This window comes from Typopeltis vanoorti, chromosome 22 (assembly GCF_054136105.1).
Source record: "Typopeltis vanoorti isolate ZY-2024b chromosome 22, IOZ_Tvanoo_1.0, whole genome shotgun sequence".
Lineage (NCBI taxonomy): Eukaryota > Metazoa > Arthropoda > Arachnida > Uropygi > Thelyphonidae > Typopeltis > Typopeltis vanoorti.
The window spans coordinates 30,069,369-30,095,020 of NC_143570.1; the positions used below are offsets into that span (position 1 = coordinate 30,069,369).

A 25,652-nucleotide genomic window follows, 5' to 3' on the forward strand; every position below is an offset into this window, starting at 1 on the left:
TACATCCTGTTAATAATAATTATTACTAACTAGTCCATTACTTACTAATCATTTCAAATAATTATGTCAATAAAAATTATCAGCACTACCATCACCACTCCACCACGAAGTCAAAGGATTCATTGTGGGAAATCTTACTGTAATATACAAAACACATCAAATCATGCCTTAATTCATTTAGTGTTTTTGCACTCACCACTCTCAACATCAAAGCATTCCACTTACATTGCTTGCAACACGAGAATCTGCTCACCATTCTGGGATAACTAATACATTTCATAATCAAGTAGAGCCTCCATAGCTCAGTTGTAGATGAACTCTTTGAAGGAAAGTCCAGGGTTCTAATCCCATCAATGACAAGAGAAACATCTTAGTGGAAATCAAGTGCCTTGTTCTTGCAAACTATATTATTTAAGACAGACTGGCAACATCTGCTGAGATTAGAATCCAGGAATATCAAAATTACATCAAATAGAAGCAAACCTCTACTTATGAGCTTTCAAGAAATGAACATAGTGTGAAATAATAAATTGTGACTTCCAGGACTCCATGCTTGAAACACTTTGCAACATGAGAAGGTCAATTAAATTTTACAAATGCACTATGGAAAATGTTCAGTCTGGTAATTTGTTTCCCTTTCTTTGTCATAATGAATATTCTCCAGTTCCCAAACATATTCACAGTTAATAGTGTGTGCGTGCGCATTTAAAGAGTAATAAAAATATAATGGTATATGTAAATATACAGTTCTTTTTTTTTTATTACCCTTGAATTATGGAAACCAACTGGAGATGTAGGGATGAAAGTGATAAAAGTGGCAAAAAATCGAACTGATTTCATAAAATATAATGAAAACAGCAAATTCCCAAGTTCCAGTTCTTCAAAATGGTCCATTGTTTTAAGAACAGCAAAATTTTAAAACTCGGAAAAAAAAAATGCTATTATACTTGAAGTGCAAGCTTTATTTAGTTTGTAGTTATCTGGTAAAAGGAAATATAGTCAAAGCAATGGAACACTGTTTAACAAATGTTGATTGGATTTTAACGGTATAGATGCGAACACAGATTGATAAGAAAATAACTATTTATTGATTTAATTGCTAAAATTTCGCTGGTATTTTATCCAGCATCTTCAAAGCACGCAAAGTTTGTTACAATAGCGAGACAACCACAATCCAATGTAACAGTGGGACTAGTATGAGCAATTTTAGTGTGCAACACAAAGACTAAAGTCCTAACAAGGCGCCATCTAAAGTTGGAAAAAAAAAAAAAAAACGAGAGAGAAAGCAGGTATTCATTTTGTCTTAGGATGACTGTCTCCCCCAATCTTTGGTAGATTTATACAGCAATACTTGTTGAGGTTTGGAGTATGTTTTAGGACTTCTGTTGATTTCAGGAACAACCTCTCTGACTTGTAAAAGCTTCTGTGCAGCACTTTTGTTTCTTCCAATTGATCTTGTGTGCGGGGGTATCCAAAGTATGGTCTGCTAGACCCGACTTGCCATAGCGAAAGTGCCAGATATATTTTTTGTGTTCACTGCGGTGGATGTCTACAGTTCTTCCTGTCTGTCCATAGTAGGCTCAATGACATGAAGAGGGCACTTCATAGACTCCTGGATGTGATAAAGAGAGAATCTGTCCTTGGGTAAATGGATGAGAGTTGCCAATTTCACATAAGGTTTAAATACGGTGCGTAGTTGGTGTTTGTTAAGCACTCTAGATATCTTTTCAGATGTGTCTTTAATGTATGGATTATAACAGATTTGTTGTAGTCTTCTGTGGTAGACAGTTTGGGGGATTTTTGGGGAGCATTTAGTATTTTATCTATGTTATGGGAATTATAGCCATTGGTCAGGAAGCTGTGATATAGGTGAGAAAATTTAGCAGTAACAGCAATGTCATTGGAACAAATTGCTCTAGCTCTATGGGTTAGTGTTTTTAAGATACCATATTGTTGAGAAGGGTGATCGTGTGATTGTTTGTGTAAATATCTCCCTATGTGTGTTTTTTCTATAAACCGAGAATTATATGGAACTTCTGGAAGACGTGTGATTAGTGTGTCCAGGAAGGGCAGACACTCATTGGCTTCTAGTTTATTGTAAAGTGGATTTTTGAGTGCTGGCTATTTAGATGCACTAAAAGTGTATTCAATGTATCTGGGCCATGTGGCCAAATAGCCATCATCAACATAGCGTAGCCAGAGACTAGGTTTGAGAGTGGCTGTATTGATAGCTAGCTTTTCCAGATGTTCTATATATAGAAGTTGGCTAAGGGGGAAGAAAGGGGGGAACCCATATCTGTCCCATCTAATTGTGTGTATATTTTCCCTTTCCATGTAAAATAACCTGCCTGTACTGTGAATTTAAACAGCTGAAATATATCAGGGGGAAATTGTGAATTTAGCAAATTAAGGGTTTCAGTTAATGGTACGTTCATGAATAGTGAGGTGATATCAAAACTCACCATTAAGTCTGAACTTTTTAAGGTGTGGTTTTCTAAAATACTTTTTAGGTGGGTAGAATTTTTAACAAAAGAGGGAGAATCGTTTGTGATAAAGTAATAAATTTAGTGTAATCCTCTATCCAAGTGTGAGCAAACACAGTTTGCACCTGAAAATATCTTCAGGACTGTAGCAAGGTGGTGCAACTGCTGGCAACTTGGAGCAAAGGTGGACCAAGCCCTCATCACGCCTTGTCTCAGTATCTCCCACTATGCAAAGCATATGTCCATGCGGACATGTATAATGCTATGCACTGAGGGAAGGGCCACTACCCAGACCGGTTTCGACCTTTATTGAGGTCTCGTCAGTGGGAGGCAGACATGCGCTTTGCATGGTAGGAGTTACTAAGACAAAGAGCGATGAGAGCTTGGTCCACCTTTGCTCCGAGTTGCACCACCGTGCTACAGTCCTGAAGATATTTTCAGGCGCAAACTGTGTTTGCTCACACTTGGATAAAGCATTAAACTAAATTCATTATAGTCTAACCAAGTGCAAAATAAACTTCCAGAGTGGCTAGTAGTTTGGCTAAATGTTTAGCAAGTTTATATGTAGGACTGTTTATACTATCTACAATAGGGAGTAAAGATGTACCTTGTTTGTGAATTTTTGGAGCTCCATATATCCTGGGTGTTTTAACGTGGAAGGGCTTGAGTTTGTTGACTGTTTCTTTAGGCCAGGAAGTAACTATGTTCAATAATTTGCACACCTTATTCTTTTGTGAGTTGGTGGGATCCCGATCTATAATTTGGTATGTTGACTGGTCTTGGAGAAGTGCATTTTGCTTTCATATTCTGTTGTATCCATCACCACAGTTGAGTTTCCTTTGTCTGATTTGGTTATGGTAATGTGGTTATTATTGTATCATAGCTCTTTTAGAGCCATGATTTCTTTATGTGGGATATTATTTTTGGGCAGCTTAGAATGGACTAGAATGTTGGCCACGTCTAACAGAATATTATTGGCTAGTGCTGGAGGCAGGTCATATATATCCTGCATTCAACTCAAGCCATTATTTTGGCTTTTGGAACTTCTTTAGGAGTAACAGCAAAACTGTGTCCCTGACTTAATGCACTCGTGGCTTCTTTGGTTAAGGTTACCGATGATAAGTTCACAATGACGCCATCTTGGTGTAATTGCAACTGCTGTGTAGCAATGTGTTGTTGGAGGATTTCAAATTTCTTCTGGTGCTGGTTTTTAACTTTGACAAATTCTTTGTTGGCTGTAGAGTTGGAGATGCTGTTCAGGACATCCCATAGCTCTGGGTTCAAAATGTTAGATAGTATATATCTAACCTAAAAAGTATTTTAAAAAACCACAGCTTTGTTCAGATGGTCAGTTTTGATATCACGTCACTATTCACGATTGTACCATTAACTGAAACTCTTAATTTGCTAAATTCACAATTCCCCCCTGATATATTTCAGCTGTTTAAATTCACAGTACAGGCAGGTTATTTTACATGGAAAGGGAAAATATACACACAATTAGATGGGACAGATATGGGTTCCCCCCTTTCTTCCCCCTTAGCCAACTTCTATATATAGAACATCTGGAAAAGCTAGCTATCAATACAGCCACTCTCAAACCTAGTCTCTGGCTATGCTATGTTGATGATGGCTATTTGGCCACATGGCCCAGATACATTGAATACACTTTTAGTGCATCTAAATAGCCAGCACTCAAAAATCCACTTTACAATAAACTAGAAGCCAATGAGTGTCTGCCCTTCCTGGACACACTAATCACACGTCTTCCAGAAGTTCCATATAATTCTCGGTTTATAGAAAAACCACACATATAGGGAGATATTTACACAAACAATCACACCATCACTCTTCTCAACAATATGGTAGCTTAAAAACACTAACCCATACAGCTAGAGCAATTTGTTCCAATGACACTGATGAACTTTCTCACCTACATCACCTTCCTGACCAATGGCTATAATCCCCATAACATAGATAAAATACTAAATACTCCCCCCAAATCACCCCCCCCACCAATGTCTACCACAGAAGACTACAGCAAATCTGTTACCATCCATACATTAAAGGCACATCTGAAAAGATATCTAGAGTGCTTAACAAACACCAACTATGCACCTAAGGACAGATTCTTTCCTTATCACATCCAGGAGTCTATGAAGTGTTCTGTTCATGTCATCAAGCCTACTATGAACAGACAAGAAGAACTGTGGACATCCGCCTCAGTGAACACAAAAAATATATCTGGCACTTTCGCTATGGCAAGTCGGGTCTAGCAGACCATGCTTTGGATACCCCTGCACACAAGATCAATTGAAAACACAAAAGTGCTGCACAGAAGTTTTTACAAGTCAGAGAGGTTGTTCCTGGAATCGACAGAAGCCTTGAAACATACTCGAAACCTCAACAAGTATGGCTGTATAAATCTACCAAAGATTGGGGAGACAGTCATCCTAAGCCCAAATTAATACTTGCTTTCTCTCTCATTTTTTTTTCCAACTTAGATGGTGCCTAATTAGGACTTCAGTCTTTGCACATTAAAATTGCTCATACTAGTCCCACTGTTACACAGGATTGTGGTTGTCTAGCTACTGTAACAAACTTTGTTTGTGTACTCTGAAGATGCTGGAAAGAATACCGGCAAAATATTAGCAATGAAGTCAATAAATAGTTATTTTATCATCATCTGCGTTCGGATCTATACCATTAAAATCCAATCAACATGTGCAACATAAGCCTTTCAACACTGTTTAACAAACTAGATTCAAACTCAAAATAGAAATTTTAAAAACCATGGCTTGTTTTTCCTACACTGCAATGGCATTAACAGAGAGTTGGTCTGCTACAAACAAATGTATAAAGCATTTTTTTTTTTTAAATGAGAAAGTTTAATTCTTTTAAAACTATGTATTTTTACAATAAATTTTTATTGAAAAAATGCATACTATTTTGTATTAATTAATACAAAAAGAACATCATTATTCTATAAGTGAATTATCTTTTTGTTAAGGTAATTCACTTAAGAAATGCACTAACAAATTAAGAAATATGTTTTTTCTTTCAAATTATTACATATTTAATTAACACCTATTAATTCATCATCATCATGTATGGGTATAGGCCACATTGGTCTGTTCCGGTCTCATTATCCATCCAATATCCTTTTTTGAGGTCGTCCCTGCCCTATCTTTTCAATTGGCTTATATTTTAGTATTTGTTTTGGATGTCAGGTGTTGGCCATTCAGTTTACATGTTCAATCCATTTTTGTTTATAATTGTTAGTTTTTCTTCTATTGATTTTGTTTTTAGTTCTTTTAAAATGTCTTTGTTCCTTTTTTGATCTAATAATGATGTATTTTGCAGTTCTTCTCATAAATCTCATTTCACTTGTTTATATTCTTTGTTTATTTTGTTTGTTTATTGCCCAAATTTCACTGCCATATAATAATGTGGGCACTGCTAAAGTATTGTATATTTTCAAGCGTGTTTCTTTTTTGTACTATATTTGGGTTGAGTGTTCTATTTATCAGGCCTGTAATCTGTAAAAATTTTGAAATTTTTAATTTTATGTCTTTTTCTCCTTCATATGATATTTCACATCCAAGATAACTGAAAGTATTTATCTGCTCTATTATTTTATTATTAATAACTATTTTGCTTCTAAACTGGAGTCTGTCCACAAAATGCGATTGTTTTAGTTTTATCTATGAAAATTTTCATTCCAAATATTCTTCTACTATAATGTTTAAATTATATATTGCTCTTTGTAAATTGTCTTCCTTATCTGATATTATTACCTGATCATCTGCAAATAATAGTGTATTTATTTTTTATTCCGGTAAATTTCTATACCTTGATTGTTTAAGGTGTTCCACTGTATTAATAATTCATTAATGTAAATATTGAAAAGTGTTGGAGAAAGAGGGCATCCCTGTCTTACTCCTTGGTTTATAGATTGTTTTTCAGACAACTTTTCGTTTATTTTTATTTTATTATTTTTGTATATACAGTCATTCATACCACAAAGTTACGAGGTAGATGGGACCGACAAAAAGCGCGCAAGTCGAATTCGCGTAACTCGGGGTATAATTTTGCATGTAATTTATGTATACAAACATACAATTGGGACCAAAGGTTTACAAAAACGCCTATATTTTTTAAAAAATATAATCATAATTGCAGTTTTTCGTACATAAAAAAAGAAAGTTATTTCGATGTAGATAGTTTCATAAAATCTAATAGATTCGTTTGACGGCATAATGTCTTTTTCTTGTCACGCAAAATTTCTTCATAGCAAGCTAATGATTTTTTATTCCGTGCCTTGTGGCTACAATTCATTCCTCATTGGAATCTATATCCTCCAAAATCTGTAAACTTTTCTTTTATGATTGTTCTTACTGTGGATTCCTGTAGATCGAACTTATTTGCTAGCTCACAAATTTTCATTCCGCATTCAAAATCCTTAATGATGTTGAGTTTTGCTTCCAAACTCAATGTTTTACTTTTCTTGCTAGCTGTAGAAGAATCGGACTTGCTTCTTTTGAACGACATTATTATTTTTTATTCGATAAAATTTTTATCAAGAACATAACATTAAACAATCACAAGGGTTGACTATAAAATAGTCAATAAACTTGATAAAATTGACTATAAAATAAGAAACCGTGTAAGTCGGGGTATGACTGTATTCAATATCACATGTAGTAAAATATTAGGTATATTTATTCTTTGTAATATATCACAAACAGTATATATCTTTTTACTTTGTCAAATGCTTTTTTGTAATCTATAAACAAAAGATGAGTTTCCAAATTAAATTCTCTTCTTTTATAAGTAGTTTTAAACAGAAAGCTGCATCCACTGTAGAGCGTCCTTTACTGAATACATTTTGACATTCTAATAATATTTTTTCGCTGTATATTTTTAGTTTTTCATTAAGTATTCTGCTATATATTTTGTAGCATGTATTCAATAAACTAATACCTCTGCAGTTAGCAGGTTTTGTTTTATCCCCCCCATTTTTAAATATAAATATTACTATGCTTGTATTCCATTCTATTGGTATTTGTCCATTTGTATATATTTTATTTAAACATTTTAGTAATCTTTGATGAAATTTTTTTCCAGCAAATTTATGCAGTTCGGAGTTTATCCCATCTTCTCCTGCTGACTTGCCATTTTTTTATTTTATTTAGGCTGTCCTTTAATTCTTTCATTGTTATCATATCATTTAAGGCATTTTGTAAGTTTCTGGTGTAATTATTTTTGATGCCAGTATTATCTGTCCAAAGATCTGTTAAGTCTTTTACATCTATTTCACAGTTTATATTTGCAGTTTATTTTATATCTGCATTCATGTATTTTAATATTTTGTATGCAGTGGGTCTTATTTTGTATATGTCATTTACTAGATATGATACAAATTTTTCCCAGCTTTCTCTGTCTCTCTTTCTGGTTTCTCTTTTGGCTATTGCATGTGTTTTTTTATATTTAATTTCATCTTCTTGTTTTTTGCTACTTAACCATCTTTTAAAAGTCAGCTTTTTATTTTCAATTATTGTTTTTATTTCATTGTCCCATGTAATTTTTTATTTTTATGATATTTTTTGTGTGTTCCTAGACTTTCATATGCTGCTGATGCGATAATTTCTTTTATATTATTCCATTTTTTCTCAATGTCTTCATTTTCTTGTATTTTGTCTAAATAGTTATTAATCCTCTGTTGGTATAAATTTCTTATACTTGAATCAATCAAGCCCTTATTTTTTTGTAGTCAGTTTGGTGGAAATCTTAGTTTTGCCTGTACTAAATAGTGATCTGTGTCAATTTCTAGCCCTCTTCTAACTTTAACGTCTAGGAAGAGGTTTGCTGCTTTTTCATTTGCTATAAAGTAGTCTATTATTGATTTTTATCCTCTTGCACACCACGTATATTTATGTATATTTTTATATTTGTAAAATGTATTCATTATTTTTAAATTATTATATAATCAATGAGTCGCTTTCCATTTTTGTTTACTGTTTGTTGTCCAAATTTTTGTATATTATTGTTAATATTTTTCATTCCTATTCTGGCATTAAGATCTCCAGCTATAATTATATGGTCTGTTTTATTTAATTTTTCATATATTCCTTGTAACTCTTTGTAAAAGTAATCATTTTATTCTTTTCCTCCTTCAGAGACATACACTCCAACAACTGTTAAATTTTCCTTATTTAATTTTAATCGAACTTCTAATATTCTTTCATTCCAGTATATATAATAAGTTATTTTTGCTTTAATTGATTTATGGAACCAAATCATTACACCAGTTTTTGCATGTATTTGTTTGTCCACTCCACTATATATGATATTGTAGTTAGCTGTTTCTTTTGTTCCTTTAAGTTTCTTTTCTGTTTCTGTAAGAACTGCAATTTCTATATTTTTGTCATTTAAAATGTTATCTAATTCTTCTTCTTTATGTGCTATACTTCTAATGTTCCATGTAGCCTATTTCACGATGTTTTTCTTTTTCCAAAGTTTCTTAACCTTTTCCAGTTTGAGGTTTTTTCCCACATTTGCTGTTTGGATTTCGTTGAGACTTGAAAGTAATATGTGTTTCCCTATGTCAATTGACTAGCATGACGATAGGTATCCTAGTGGTGGGGCTGCCACCTAGGCTTGCCTTTTTTAGTAGATAGTGTGGAAACTACAGTTTGAGAGGAAAGAGTCACCCCCTCGTCCTTGAGTTGCTCTAATAGCACAGGGGGGGGGGGAGGAGTAAGAAGTAAGAGAGTAGAGGGAACAAAGAGGAGAAGTCCAGTCTCCAGATATGATATATCAAGTGTATATTGTATGAAGTAAGATCAGGTCTAGCTTGGATATCTTGGGATTGCCATGCCCGTACTTACCAATGTGAGCCCTTATTAATTCATTCCTTCAAATCCCGTGCACTCTTTTACCCACTCAGCTTTGACTAGTAAATGAATGCAATGTGACATACCTTACTAAGAATGTTCTTTTATTGTTTCCTTTTTAATTCTTCCTAATGATGTCTTTGTATGAAGGATGCAATATAGGAGTCCATAGGTCTATGTTTACATATTTATTTGCATGTATTGACTGTTATTTACTTTAATAATATTGTCTACAAATCGGTTCTTAAAAAGGCATAATATCCCAATAACTCTTCTATTATACAGTACGTCACTGAAAATTGCAGTAGCGTAATTTTCATAATTGATTAGTATGATTTCCAGAGACTAAAGACCATATTAGTCAATCTTTTTTAGACTCTTTCCAATATATCTCATTCCACTTGAACACCAGGTTAGTAAGTTATTGAAAATTTTCTCACTTGATTTAGAGAGGAAACCATAGAAGACATGAAATTATATTCCATTTCAATCGTTTTCCCAAATGTGAACAAGCAAAAATTTTTTCATGAAGTATAGGGTGGCCTATAAGTCATTAAGAAAAAAAAATATTAATAAATAAAAGTGTATGAAATGATTAAACCCCCTTCATGACTCATGGGCCACCCTGTATTTCATTACTGTGATTCCCAAATGCTCCGATTCCAACCTAACTCCAATCCAATTTTTTGTTGGATTCTGATCTGAATGAAGAGAAATTTAAATTATTAATACTCTCCTCAGAATCCAACATAATCCACCATGGCAAAGGCTACATTTGGAAATATTATTTAATGTAAATCACTTGTTTATAATTTAATATTCATATAACTACCTTTAATTTGATTTAATATTTAATTATTTAATCAAGGATATATGTATTAATAATGAAAAGACTATTAAATAATATTATTAAGAAAGTATTAAATATTATTAAGCTATTTTATTCATTACTATATTAATATTATAAGAACTTGTATTTGATAATTTAACTGTGCATTAATTGAAATGTAAATATTCTCTATTTATTCTTATTTGTAGAAATTTAACGTTATGTAATAGCTCAATGTTTTGTTGTCATGGAGACGCATGTAAGTAAGCGAGCACAAGTTTTGGAACACCACGTGAGGAGAAGGTTTATTGAAAAGAGTTTTAGAAAGAAATCACGAGAATAATTTAGGCAGGAAGGATGGATATAAAAAGGAAAGAACGCTGAAAATATATATAGAGGAAATTAAGAGAGAGAGAGAAAGGAGAGGATTGGTATTAGGTTGGAATCGGAGCATTCGGGAATCACAGTGTGATAATAGCAAGTCGGCAAGTCACTCAAGCAGCTAATAAAGTCTACTAGTCGAGAGGCGGTTAGCTAATAAATTGTAGAATAACAATTATAGCCACAGAGGACAGCTGAGTGACTACTAAATAGACTAGCGATATTTGAATTGAGATTCAATTTCAGGGCCGACCTTTCAAGGACATACAGAACCTTGAAGCAAAGTACAGAGTTATTAGTGAATAGTAGAGGCTGTAAAATTGAAGTTTACCGTTAGCCGTGCTTAGAAACATATTGCCTAAAGAATTAAATGAATGCAGGAAGAATGAACAGCTGTGCATATAAAACCTCAAGTTAAGGAATTGTTGTGTATTACCTTAATTCATAGGTGATCAGTAGTATTTCATGCGAGAACGTTTGTTTATGTGTATAGTGACCGACGATTAATTCAGTTATTGCTTAGAAGATTTATTTAATGAGTGCTGTATACTGTTTAAAGTGTTTAAAGTTATAAAAAATGTTTGTGTGTAAGTTTATGAAGAAAGAAGATTATCGGTAAGATTATTCCAACCGTTAATATTCCTATACAGAGAGGTGTGTGTGAGTTTCATCCTAGAATATCCTTATATTAACAGTAACTATAGATTTAAAAGTGTATGCTTGTGAAGAGGTGTTACTGCAATTTTATTGTATTTGAAACTTAAGAAACCGTGAGATATTTGTGCAATTGGTTACTGTGGAACTTTGTGACTTTGAGTTTTACCAAGCAGTTAATTGAATTTTGTGAGAGCTAAAATGTTTATAATATCTTACTTAGTGATTTGAACTTAAGTGTAAATTGTGATTCTAAATTAAATGTTTGTTTTTGTTAATCTAAAGTTGTGTTTTGCCTGAATCTCTTTTACTGCACCATTCATAAAATATTCGAACCAAAGCGGGAGAGATAAATAAGTTAAATATACTCGGCCAGTATATATAATAACAACATATAAGAGAAGGGGTGTTAAGAGTTGGTTTACCTTCAATTCTTGAATTAATTCAGATATAAAGTGGCGCAGTCTTTAAATATAAATTTTCTTTATATTTGAATTAGAAATCAACTTGCAACTTATCAATTGTTTAAGAACATCATAGTGATTAACATGTCGGATCCAAGGTAAAGATTTAGAAGAAGTAGGATCCAACAGCCTATAAGTCATGAAGAAAAAAAAAATTAATAAATAAAAAATGTATGAAATGATTAAACCCCTTCATGACTCATGGACCACCCTGTATTTCATGAGTAGGCTATGTTGTATATATATATATATATATAGAAGCTGTTGACTTTACATTAATTGCATATCCCATAATGCACAGCACCTCTTTTTGAGCATGTATACTGCTATGTGCATAATGGGAACGGTCACCACCCAGTCCAATTTCAAACTTTATAGAGATCTCATCAGTAGGAGCTAAACCTGTGGAGATACTGAAAACTGGACAGGTGTTATAAACTTCAGTAGCATACAAGCTTGTCCAGAGCAGGCTTTTACAAAGAGTGGGATGTAAACCCATGACGTTGGTTGGAGGGCAGGTATGCTAACCACTCGGCCAACTAACTGGCTATCAATGAAGAAATCATATATTTTCTATATACAAGCAACAAAATAACATACTACCATATTACTAATATATGCTGGATTAGAGATAGATGCAGAACATTATTTCACTTGGTAACAGAGTAAATTATTATTAACACTGAACCTCCGTGGAGTTAAAAGACTCATCAAATTCCACATTAAACTTATTCAATGTGCCCATATTCACTACTCTGTCATGCAATGCATTCTGCTTGCCAACTGCTCTTTACTCCCTTGCTCACACCCTTCTTATATGATTTTCAGTGATGGCCTTTTGTCCCCCCCCCCACGCTTTATCATTTTATGAAAAATTTCTTCTACATTCACCTGCTAAAAACCCTTACCAACTTTAAACATCTCAATCATATCTCCTCTCCTATTCATAATGCTTGGCAAGCAAACTGCATCCCTTCAATCTGTCTCAATACCCGATATTCCAAAGCCCAGTTATCACCTCAGTTTATCTGCAGGACACTTTCTAATTTATCCTCATCACCAAGAAAACTAGGTGAGCAAATATGTGACCAAACCAGGTTACCCAGTAACAATCCTTTACCACCTTAAACATTTCAATCATACCATCTCTCCTTTTCACAAATTACATTTGCTCAATTTAGCTCATGTCCACATTCAAAGATAGTAATCACTTCAATCTTCTGGATGTTTTCTAATTTATCCTCATCACCTTACAAAGAGAATGTTCTTCAGAACCATCATCCAGCCTGTACTGCCTTTACAAGCTGTCGTACTCATCTAGTATCTATCCAACAGCATGAAAGCTTTTAACCAGTCTTTCACTGAACTATTAGATCCCACAAAACTCACCTTTATACTGCAAAAGTAATGGAAAATGTTCAAGGTTGTTCAAGTTCAAATGTTCAAGCACTCATTAACAACCCTCTTCTTCACTACCTAAAAAACTAATTGGTTAATTGTTGATCATCAATATGGATTCTCATCCTACATCACATTTCCTTGATAACCTTGGACACAGGCTATGGTAAAACGTGGAGGATCTCATGTGGCTGCTCTTTGTATTTCTAAAACATCTTATCAAGTCTTGTACTGCAGTCTTCTTACCAAGCTACTGTTATAATCTCCCTTCTTGTGAATGGATTGCCAGTTTCCTACCTAGGCATTCATTACATATCATGATGAATGATTCCTTCTCATCTGATTTTTCTACAAATGTCAAAGAGGAATAATGCATATTCCTCTTTATCATTCACAAAATCTTTTAGTGCTTAGATGAACTCAAGCTTCAAGATATTCAATGGCCAATGCCTTAAACATTAATCTTCTAGCCATTCTCAAGTGGAATGAAGATAATTCAGTAAATTTTAATGCTACCAAAATACAATACTCTCCTGCCTTATTATTTCCTAGAAGAAAGACCATGGCTCACTATTTTTTTCACTTTTGATAACATTCTGCATCACTTAAGATTAGTTTTGATTTTCTGAGCTGATTTTCACATCTTGACTATTCTGGCATAAACACATCGCATCCATAGCCTCTTCAGCCTTCAAAAAGAAACTTGTTTTTTTTTCCCCTAAACATTACTTCTTTCTGCTCACTAGTAATACTTTCAAACTCTAGATTTGCATAATCTTATGATATTGTTCTCACATCTAGAGTGGTGCCCAACAAAAATCTCAAAGAAGCTTGTTTTTTTTTTTCTCCTAAACATTACTTCTTTCTGCCCACTAGTAATACTTTCAAACCCTAGATTTGCATAACATTATGATATTGTTCTCAGATATAGAGTGATGCCCATCAAAAATCTCCATCAGAATGCTTGATCATATCCTCCCTCTCCTAATGATTCCCTCCAATTGCTTTTCCCATAGCCACTTTGCTTATGTTCTTTTCTAGGTATTTCCTTGGATGCTGTTGCAGTGCACTGATCGCCATCATTTCATCACTTCCCACTAATTTTGTATGAACACAGGCAGCTATCGATCAACATTCATATACTACTCAGCTCCGAATTCAACAAACTACCTTCTCATCCACTTCCTTCATATGATCGATATACCACTATCCTTTGGAAGAGCCTTGCCCATATTATTTTCCCCAACAAATACAACTGCCAACTCTTCAAGAAATACACTAACAGATTCCTTTCTTCTCTTACTAACCTAAAATCTCATCCATTTTACTGATGACAGTACTCTATTCCTCTTTTTTATTGACAAAACTTGTAGTATACTCAAACATTTTGATCTTCAATGTAAATTATATTAGACAAGAAATTATGTTCCTGTTTTAATCATTTACCTTAAGAATAAGCAAAGGTGATAATGTAACTTTTAATATAAAGAATAGCCCTCCCCTGTAATTTGTGGATTTTCTGTAGAATGCACCCTCCCAACTTTAAACATACTTGAATAGACAAATCTCTTCTATCTAAACAATGTTCAATTATGTGAGGATCTCAGGAGTGCATATATGGAGTAAACAGCAGATACACAACAGAAGTGACAAAATTAAAAATAAAAGTAGGCATGCATAAATTCTGTTTTCATAGTAAGCACTATTACTAGTGTGTGTGTGTGAGAGAGAAGTAAACAATAGCAGTCTAGTATCACATTCCATTTTTCTTAGTATCTTTTCAGTTACTACAATCTCCTAATGGAATATCCATCTTGCTGATCATTCAATGCATCGATCTTTTTTGGAAAGAAGACCAAGTGAGAATGAAGATGATCTTAAAGGATGATTGTGTTCCTCCATTTTGTGGTACTTGATATATGATTAATACTTCGGTATAAAAGGACTAGATCTTTAACAACAGTGAATATGACAATTCACTGTTGTCCTTTCAAAACTTTCCGAAAATATCATTAAATAATTTCTAGACTTCTAATTTCAGTTCATCTTTTATATCACAAATTCAAAGTTTTTTTGGAAATCTGCAGCTAGGTGCATGTCTATTTTGATCAATGCTTCAACAAAAGTTTGTTTTTCGTTCACAAAATCTAGTTTAATAAATAGTCGTGACAGAAATATGTCCCTGGAGTAAAATAAAAGGAAAAAGTTTACTTCCTTTTTCCTAGTGTGAAATCCTTCCGCAAGGACCATATTTTCTTGATGGAATGCTGTGTGTTCCCATCACTGCCCTTGCTCGATAAGCACAAATTCAGAAATGTCCTGCAGAAATACAATTAATTTGAAATCACTACAGATATTTTAATTATAAAGTATCTTAATAATTCTGTCAACCTTGACACTTTAATATCCTTTGATACTTATTATGAGAGGTATGAAAAGATTCACTTTGCTATTATATGAGAAAATAAGTTTCAGCATGCTCTCGAAAGTCTATAAACAAGGATCAAACTTTCAAAAAAAAAATTGGATTTTGAACAGGCAGCTCAAAAATTGACTGTAAAATCCACTGTTTCAGACAATATATACCTGTTAGAGCTTAGGACAATAGGATAGTGGCAGTTGTCTGCCATACTCTGCTGATGTCTATGAAATAACTGATGGTCTTGGGTTCATCTAACAGCTAAGTGGTTTGGGCTGAAAATCAGCTGCCCACCAAAAGTTAAGGCTAAAGGAGCTATAACACTTCTTTTGGGAATAAACAGTGTTGAGGATAATTTTTTTTTTTACTGATTTGATTATTTAATAATATATAACTCTTCACTACTATATATGCCAGCTCAGCTGATACTGATATTATCTCTACTCTAGAAACATGTCATGGGTTCAAGTCCTGCTGTAAATGAGCTGCTAATGAAAACAGTTGTTATGACCCAAAAAGAGAAATAATTATAACTAGAAAATAGGTCTTTAACTCACATATATTTGTTTATTGTCACTCAAAAGGTTCTACTAAGAAAGAAATGGAGGGATTTTCTGAGGCATTACAGAAGGTAGCTGACACAAAGAAAAAGGAAAAGTTGATCCTTCTTGGAGATCTAAACAGCAGTGTAGGAAATCATTACCAAACATACAAGAAGGTTTGAAAATTTTGAGGAAAAACGAAGCTAATAATAATGATAAATATCTGCTAGATTTCTGTCCAGGACATGCACTAGTCACTGCAAACACCATATTCTGACATAAAGATGTGCACAAATTCACAAAGAGAGAAGACACAAGAAATAAAAGTCTTGTTAATGACATTTTTTACACTCAATTAGAACATGAGAGTATATAGAAGATTTGAAACAGTAAGTGATCACCATTTAGTTTAGAATAGGATAACACTGAATAAAATATTGAAAAGAAAAGTGTGTAAGAAAGTTTTAAAAAGAATCAAAGTTAAGCAGCTTTCAGAAGTGAAGTATCCACTGAGATGCACAAATTCCAGAAATAATATTCAAGAAAAAAAGTGGCAGAGTTTGAAAACAAGAACCAAACCTTGAAGAATCAGTGGTGGGTATCAAAGAAAATAGAGGCAGCCCTCAGTTTACGCCTCATTTCCATTCCCAAAAAAACGGGCGTAAACTGAATCGGCGTAAAATGAACAGAATTTTAATGGGAGGTACAAGTTATGTTCCGCACAGTCAAAAAATATGCACATGAAGTATGTATAATATTATTATATTTAAAGCTCTGATAATACATACATATATATTTGTTAAAATAAAATTATTAATAATGAAAACAAAACAAAATGATATACAAAAAATATGAAACTTTGAAAAGATATTACATATTTCTATGTTTAAGTTCTGGGTTTCGGATCACCTGCATTTTTTTTTTTTTTTTTTTGAAAAAAGTATCCAGTGTTAACTGCCTAGATTTTCCTTTTCTTTCTTTAAGGAGTTCAGTGTAAGGTCGAATAGATGTGATTACACTCCTTTTTACGTTCGCACTCCATTCCCAATCGTGGTCCATTTCACAGAGTTCATCAGTCAATGTCTCTATGCTTGCAAGGATACACTGTAAATCGACTGTTTTTATATCTCTCAGAGGACCTTCTTCATTTTCTTTCTCCTCCTTTGGATGTTGACTTAATTTTTCGGCTAATTCTTTTAAGTCTTCATTGGAAAGCGGTTTATCATGGCTCTCTAAGACTTCTGTCGCATCTTCAGCAGCAATAACGTCCAATCCCACCTCTTGCGCAAACTTGGTAACATCTTCAATAACATTCTCCTCTTGCTCTAATTCCTTGAAGTCGTGCATAAATGCTGGAAGAAGTTTTCGCCATGCTCCTTTTAAACACTTTGCTGACACTTCGTTCCAAGCTGCCTTGATGTTGCTAATGCCCTTCAAAATATCGAATGACCGTCAATAGTCTTTAATAGTTTTCCTGAAGTGTCCAAGACTCTTATCATTTCCATAAATGTTATATGGAGGTAACAGGCTTTGAAGATTGATATAATCCCCTGATCCATTGGTTGCAAAAGCGATGTTGTGTTTGAGGGCATGTAATTACATCCAATGGTGTTCTTACTTCAGCAAGGTTTTGAGGATGTCCAGGGGCATTATCCACCAAGAGAAGCAATGCCTTGGCTGGCAAATCATTTTCTTTACAGAAGTAAAGCACGGTAGGACAAAAATAATTTGTGCACAATCGATAAAAGCGTCTTGTGTAACTCAAGCTTACTTGTTCCATTTCCAATAGACTGGCAGCATGGCTTTTAGACCCTTGAAGGCACGTGGTGTCTGTGAATGGTACACCAACATTGGTTTAAGCTTCAAAGTTCCAGAGACATTTGCACACAACAAAAGCATGTCTATCTTTTACAGCTTTAAAACCCGGAGCGGAACATTCTTAACAGGAAATGAAGGCATGTAATGGCAATTTTTTCCAGTAGAGGGCCCAGTCTCATCAACATTAAAAATGAGATCAGGAGGATAACTTCCTTGTTCTACACAGTCTTGAAATTCTTTAGGAAAAGCAGTCAATGCTGGAACATCTGCACTTGCTGCCTCACCACATAATTTGACACTATGGCACTTACTTCGAGACTTAAATCTCATGAACCAACCTTTGCTTCCTCAAAATGTTTCTTCGCCTCCATCTGTCTTTATAAGATCCTCAAAAATTGCTTTTGCTTTCTCAGTTATAACAGTCTGCATCAGAGGAATATTTTTCTGATTCAAGTCATCCACCCATAATAATAATTTTTCCATTTTTTCATGAAGTTTACCCCTGCCATAACTTACATGGTTTGCATTTAGTACTGTCATAGATTGTTGCACAGACTGGATTAGTCTATCTGCATTTTTCATAATTGTAGTAACAGTCGATAAAGGTAAGTTCATACTTCTACAGACATTAGCACGTGTCTGCCCATCTTCCATTCTCCAAATCACCTCCATCTACTTTTCAAGTGTGATTGATTTCCGTGCCTTCTTAACACCAAGTTCTGCTAACTGTTATTACTTTATCAATTTAAATACATATGTATGTAAAAAAAAATTAAATAGAACAATTAGGTAGATTCAAGAGTAAAACTAGGTTTGATACATATACATCGTAGTAGCTCGGTAAACACTCAAACATTAGAGTGCCTGCTAGTGTCATTTCTCAGTCAGACCACACTACAGTAAGAAAGCATGCACAGGCATCTGGTGTTATTGTGAATTTCCGTAAACCGAGGGCTGCCTGTACCGATAAAGAAAGTATGTGGTGAAATTGTGTGGAAGGTGAGAAAAATCATAACTCCATGGTAGGCTTAGGAAGTTAAACAAACGGACAAGGAAATAAAGAAAGTTTATCAAAAGTTTCTGCAAGAAAGCAGTATTTTCTCTGTGAGAATAGAGAGATAAAATGTAAGAAACTAAAGCAATGCATAAAAGTAGCTATACAAAAGTCATGGAAAGCTTTAGTAAAAACATACAAAAAAAATAAAACTAATAAATAAATATCAGGAAGGTGGCAAAATATTCTGAAGTCCATTGAAACATTGAAAAAAAAAGGCAAGAAATGGAGGAAAAGTACTATAAAAGGAATCAGAGATGATAAAGATGAAGATAGTCTAGATGTCTGGAGTAATTACTTTGAAAGATTGCTAAATGGGAGAAAAACAAAACAGTGGCAGCATAGCAGTAAAAACATTCTGGAGAAATCCAATCAGGCGTAAATATCAATACTTGAGGTAGAATTAAAGGAAAAAATAGGAAAACAATTTGATGTTACATCAGATGTGAGACAAGGGTACACATTATCGCCAATATTATCATTGTCCATGGATCCCACTATACAAAAAGTGCCATTAAACCTGATATCAAAATTGGAGATATTCAATTCAGCTTTTTACTCTATGCAGATGATGTTATATTGTTAAATAAATCCATCAGAAATCTGCTCGATCCCCTAACAAAACTGAATGCCTTTTAAATAAATTTAACATGAAAATCAGCAATTAAAAGAAACAAAAAAAAAATGACCACGAAAACTGGCAGGAACACTAAAAAGATCAACTGCAACATGAGTAGAGAACTATAGGAACAAGCAAAACACTTCAGCTATTTAGGCACAATTTTTTGTGAAGATGGCAAATTAAATTATTATATGGCATCTCTACAGAGCCAGGAAACTCACGGGGGCGCGCGCGCACACGCACACACACACACACACACACTAACTTTTATAAACACAAAACACATCGTACCTCTCTATAAACTCATTCCCTTCTGGTAAAAATAACAGCTTCACTAACATCCTTGATCTTTGCACCTGGGAAACATGCTTCGTCATGTTCTCATTAATTATACCTCTTACTATTGAATCCCCATACAATACTTTCTCCTTATATCCAATTTCTCGCACTTTTGTACTTTCCCCAATCACTTTTTCTTTCATTCTCCTGTCTGCTATACCACACGACAATTGTTTCTCCAGTCACTCTAGCCACATAAGCATGATATTTCACTCCTTACTGTCACCTCATCATCCACCTTACTTTCAGCCTTCAGTGTTCTAATTCATATTTCGTGCCCTATTTTTAATTCTATCATTCACTACTTCCACATTCTCCAGAACACTTTTGCTATCTTTCCTTATATTGTTAATATTAGTCACTTTATTTTACCACTTTCTACAGAGCTCAAATTTCTTGCACTTGCACACAAAACATTTACAAGGCACTCTTCTCTCCACTCACTTCATACCATAACCCATTCAATGTTGATAATGAATACATAGAACATACACTACATCATAAAAATCCTTCATGATAAATGCAGTGAACAAGGAAGCCCTGGCCACCATTTTTCTTTCATTTCTATTTCAAATATAGAACTAGACAATAGAATTAGCAAACAGGAAGTGGTACGAAGTCAATTGAATAAATTTATATGGAATAAGAAAGAAATTAGTCAAAACACTGAATAAGCTATGTACAAGACAATGTTCAAACCAGTTTTAATTTATAAATCTGAGAACAGGGTTAGAAATATAGCACTTGATCAAAGACTACAGACCAAAGATATGAGAAGTGTGAGAAAGATTAAGGGAGTAAATAGATGGTATCAGTGGTGGCAGAATTACATAAAAATCGAGGATATTAGGATGAAACTTGACACTTTTAGCATTCAGAAATATATGAGCATCACTAATCTCAGTGTATAGTCACTTAATCTGAATGGAAGCAGAAAGATTAGCAAAACAAGTATTTGTTGACAAAATGGTAGGAAGACAGGAGGGACACCAAAATCTAGGTGGACTGATACAGTAAGAAGTGCCTCAGAAGACTGAAATATAAGATCTGACGATACTAGAGTGTTGACAGACAACATATCAATTTGGAGGAAATCTTTCAGTAGGAAGTTAATGGTGATGTAAATCTCATGGTACTATCATAATATCCTGTACACCCACTTAAGGTACATATCAGGAATTTTATGATATTGATGACAAAGGGAAAGAATCAAAACTAATTTCAAATCATTGAACCAAGGAAAACACATTTGAAACATATCAGCAGCATTAATATAAGGTTTAATAAATATAAACTTTTCTTACTTTCTTGTCATGTGATGTAGGTGGTGGCTGATGTAAAACTTGACGAACATTCTGAACTATTGTTTCCATTGGTAGTACTTTTATTGCAGCTGTCAGCTGTACAAGAAGAAGTTGTTCATGTGACCACGGAGGTATTACCTAAAAATATTTACTGCTTTTAACTGACAGTATGCAGTGTTAAGGATAAATAAAATTTTTCTGGGTACACATATAATCATAATTTTTTTTCATGTATATGAAAATAATCGTGTTGATAGGAAGCTTGATACTATAATAATAATACAATTTATATAATTATATAATATCATCATCATCAAATTCCTGCCATGTACCCTCAAGGGGTGTACAGGATATGATAGTACTACATGAAAATGGATATGATAGTACTACAAGATATGGGTATCAATCCACCCATATCTTGGTCTTCCTCTGGGTCGTTTTGCTGCCAACCTGGCAGAGAACACTTGTTTTGCTAATCTTTCCTCGCCCATTCTGTTTAAGTGACCATACCACCTGAGGTTAGTTCTGCTAACACATCCCTGGATGCTGACAATGTCATGTTCTTTCCTAATATCCTCATTTTTAATATGATATTGCCATTGATGCCATCTGTTCACGCCTATAATCAGTTTGTTACTTGTCAAGATTCCAACATTATCAGATCTTATATTTCTATCGTCTAAAGCACTTTGTACCATATCAATCCACCCATATCTTGGTCTTCCTCTGGGTCGTTTTGCTGCCAACCTGGCAGAGAACACTTGTTTTGCTAATCTTTCCTCGCCCATTCTGTTTAAGTGACCATACCACCTGAGATTAGCTATGCTAACACATTCCTGGATGCTGACAATTTCAAGTTCTTTCCAAATATCCTCATTTTTAATATGATATTGCCATTGATGCCATCTGTTCACGCCTATAATCTTTTTCAGGACTCTCATATCTGTGGTCTCTAGTCTTTGGTCAAGTGATTTACTTCTGACCCAGCTCTCAGATCCATAAGTTAAAACTGGTTTGAACACTGTCTTGTATACAGCTAATTTAGTGTTCCGACTAATTTCTCTCTTATTCCATATGAATTTATTCAACTGACTTCCCACCATACCAGCTTTGTTGATTCTTTTGTCTATTTCCATATTTAATTTACCATCTTCATTAAAAATCGTGCCTAAATAGCTGAAATGTTTTACTTGTTCCACAAGTTCTCCATTCACAACACAGTTGACATTTTCAATGATTCTGCCTATTTTCATTGTCTTTGTCTTTTTATTGCTGACCTTCATACCATATCTATTACAACAGCTATTCAATTTAGTCAGAGAATCTTGCAGACTTGTAGTGGATTTATTTAGAAGTATAACATCATCCGCATAAAGCAAAGAGCTGACATTAACATCTCCAATTTTGATATCATGTTTAATACCACTTTCCTTCATAATGTGATCCATATAGATAATGAATAACAGAGGGGATAATGTACATCCTTGTCTCACACCAGATATAACATTAAACCATCTTCTTGTACTTCCTTCAATTCTAACTGCTGACATACAACTCAAATAAAGACTAAGTATTGCTTGATATAATGCCCCATTGACACCATATAACTGTAGTGTATTGAATACCTTCTCTCTTGGCACCTTGTCATATGCCTTTTCCAAATCGACAAAACTTAAATACAGATCTTTGTTATATTCCCATGCTTTCTCGACTATTTGTCGTAAAGTGAAGATCTGATCCTGACTGCCTCTATTTGGCCTGAATCCAGCTTGTTCTTCACCAAGCTTTTCTTCCACAATTCTTCTCAACCGTTTCTCAAGTATACTTGCATAGATCTTGCAGGAACACTCAGTAGGGAAATACTTCTGTAATTCTCACATTCAGTTTTATTTCCCTTTTTATATATGGGTACTATGAGAGCTCTACTCCAATCATCGGGAATTCGTCCCTCTGTCCAGGCTTTCTGAACTATGCAGTGCAGCCACTGTAAGACTCTTATACCACCATACTTCAGCATTTCTGGTCGAATATCATCTACTCCTGCTGCCTTTTCACATTTCAAGCCTTTGATGGCTTTTTCTACTTCAAGTATGGATATGTATTCCTGACTGCATGCCTGATCAGTGTTTTTTAACACTGTGCTGTCATCACTGCTTGTTTCATTTAGCAGTTTTTCAAAGTAATTACTCCATACTTCAAGGATATTTTTTCTCCCGTTTTCATGTCACCTTTATCATCTCTAATTCCTTTTACAGCACTCTTTCCTACATTCTTAAGCTTCTTCAACAACCTACAGAATATTTTGCCACCTTCTTGATATTTATTTTCTATATTCTTGCCAAAGTCCTCCCATGACTTTTGTTTAGCTAGTTTTACACAGTGTTTAGCATTCTTGCATTTGCCTCTATATTCTCTAAGAGCACAAGCTGACTAATTTGACAGAACTTTTGATATGCTTTCTTCTTTTCCTTCACTGCCTCTTTAACTTCCTGTGTCCACCAGGGAGTTCTGATTTTTTTTATCCTTACAGACAACCTCACCACATGCCTCTCTGCAGAATCAATCAATGTTTTCTTCAGAGTTTGCCACTGAATCTCCAAGGTTTGATTCCTGTTCTCAAACTCTTTCATTTTTTCTTCAATAATCTTTGTGTATTTTAATCTACAGTTCACATCTGAGAGCTGCTCAACTTTCATTCGCTTTAAAACTTTCTTACATGTTATTCTTTTCAATATGAAATTCAATTTTATCCTGCTGAAGACTAAATAGTGATCACTTCCAATTTCAAATCCTCTGTACACTCTGGTGTCCTGCACCAGGGAGAAAACATTATTATCAACAATAACATAGTTAATGAGACTTTTCTTATTCCTAGCCTCTTCTCTCCATGTGAATTTGTGCACATTTTTATGTTGGAACATGGTGTTAGTAATAACCAGTCCATGTCCTGAGCAGAAATCCAACAGATATTTGCCATGATTATTAGCTTTGCTCTTTTCTCCAAATTTTCCCAAAATATTTTTGTATGTCTCACAATTATTTCCTACTCTGCTATTTAGATCCCCAACAAGGACCAGCTTTTCATTTTTCATTGTGTCAGTTGCTTTTTCTAAAGCCTCAAAAAACTCCTCCACTTCTACCTTAGTAGAACCTTCTGTGAGACCATAGGCACAAATTAGTCTCATTGTCCGGTTCCCCATTCTCATATTTGCCCACATTACTCTACTTGAGACTGACTGCCATTCAAGAATATTAGCCTCGTATTTTGTGTTGAATACTATGGCTACTCCCTCTTTTCCTTGATTGTCATTGCCTGAATATAACATTTTGTATTTATTGCTCAGAAAGATCTCACCAGTTTTGGTCTTTTTGTTTCAGCACCCCTATTATGTTGATCTGGTACTTATCTAATTTCTCAGCTAGCTCCATTTCTTTGCCATTCAGGCTTCTTACATTGATGGTATCGATCTTTAACTCTGGTGATGTTGAGTTGGGGTTTGTTTTCAGATTTGTTCCAGTAGCTGACTTTTCGCTGTTCACCCTGGTTCCCTGGCGAAAACAACGGGGGCCTTGTTTAACCTGGCTACGCCCCAGCCGGCATGAAATTCTGTCATGTTGTACCATCATTTTTTTATTTTGGTTTAACCAATAAGAATACAATTTGGTCGGCTAAATCCCAAATTGCCAGTCCATCCTCGTTCGTTCAGTATCCAAGTAGATACCCAACAGGGTGCACCACGAGAAGGTGAGGATTGGACATTAGGTCAGAAGCCCTGGTCGGTTCTCCGCATTCCTTTAAAGGCTATGTGGAGGTCTCCCTCTCAGTTATACAGCTTTGACCCTTAAGCACCCCATTTTATATAATATTATATTATATAATTAACTAATTATATAATTAGTATTTGGATATTCATTCAGCAACACTTTTTCCAGTCTCCGCACACCAAGTCCATTCAAATGCAGGCCATCCATCTTGTATAAGTCCTTTCGCCCTTCAAACTCATTCCACACGTCAAACAGTTCTTTCAATATGCTGCAAGCAAGAAAAAACTGTACATGGCAAAATGATTTTAAGGAATGACGATGGTAAAGAGATCACTGAACCAGTCGATATAGTGGAGTTACTGAGCGCGCACTTTGCAAAAGTATATCATCCAGGTGGTGACGTTGAAAAAATGAAGGAACCATTAGTTTATATGGGAATTGTGATGAATGAAGTGGAGGTGAATAGTCTATTACAGAACCTTAATGTGAATACATCTGTGGGATTGGATGGTATACCGGCACGGGTCTTGAATGAAGCGGCTAATGAATTATCAGTGCCCTTGACCATGTTGTTTAATCTGAGTCTCAGGTCTGGCTTAGTCCCGAAGGTGTGGAAAGAGGGGAAAATAGTTTCACTGCATAAAGGAGGAATCAAGACTATGGTTGCAAATTACCGACCGATCA

At 34.5% G+C, this 25,652-nt stretch overlaps 1 protein-coding gene across 5 annotated transcripts in view; it reads right to left on the bottom strand.

The window, feature by feature from the left end:
- Positions 1-25,652, bottom strand: part of LOC150094270 (protein DOP1A) — a 613,349-nt gene that overhangs the window by 208,195 nt on the left and 379,502 nt on the right. For all 5 annotated transcript variants that reach the window (XR_016550242.1, XM_090412136.1, XM_090412135.1 and 2 more), the window contains one exon: positions 21,204-21,341. Coding sequence is in view for 4 of the 5 variants with exons in the window: in XM_090412136.1 (XP_090268262.1) it covers positions 21,204-21,341 (138 nt within the window). In the remaining variant the exon portion in view is untranslated. The remainder of the gene's footprint in view (positions 1-21,203; positions 21,342-25,652) is intronic.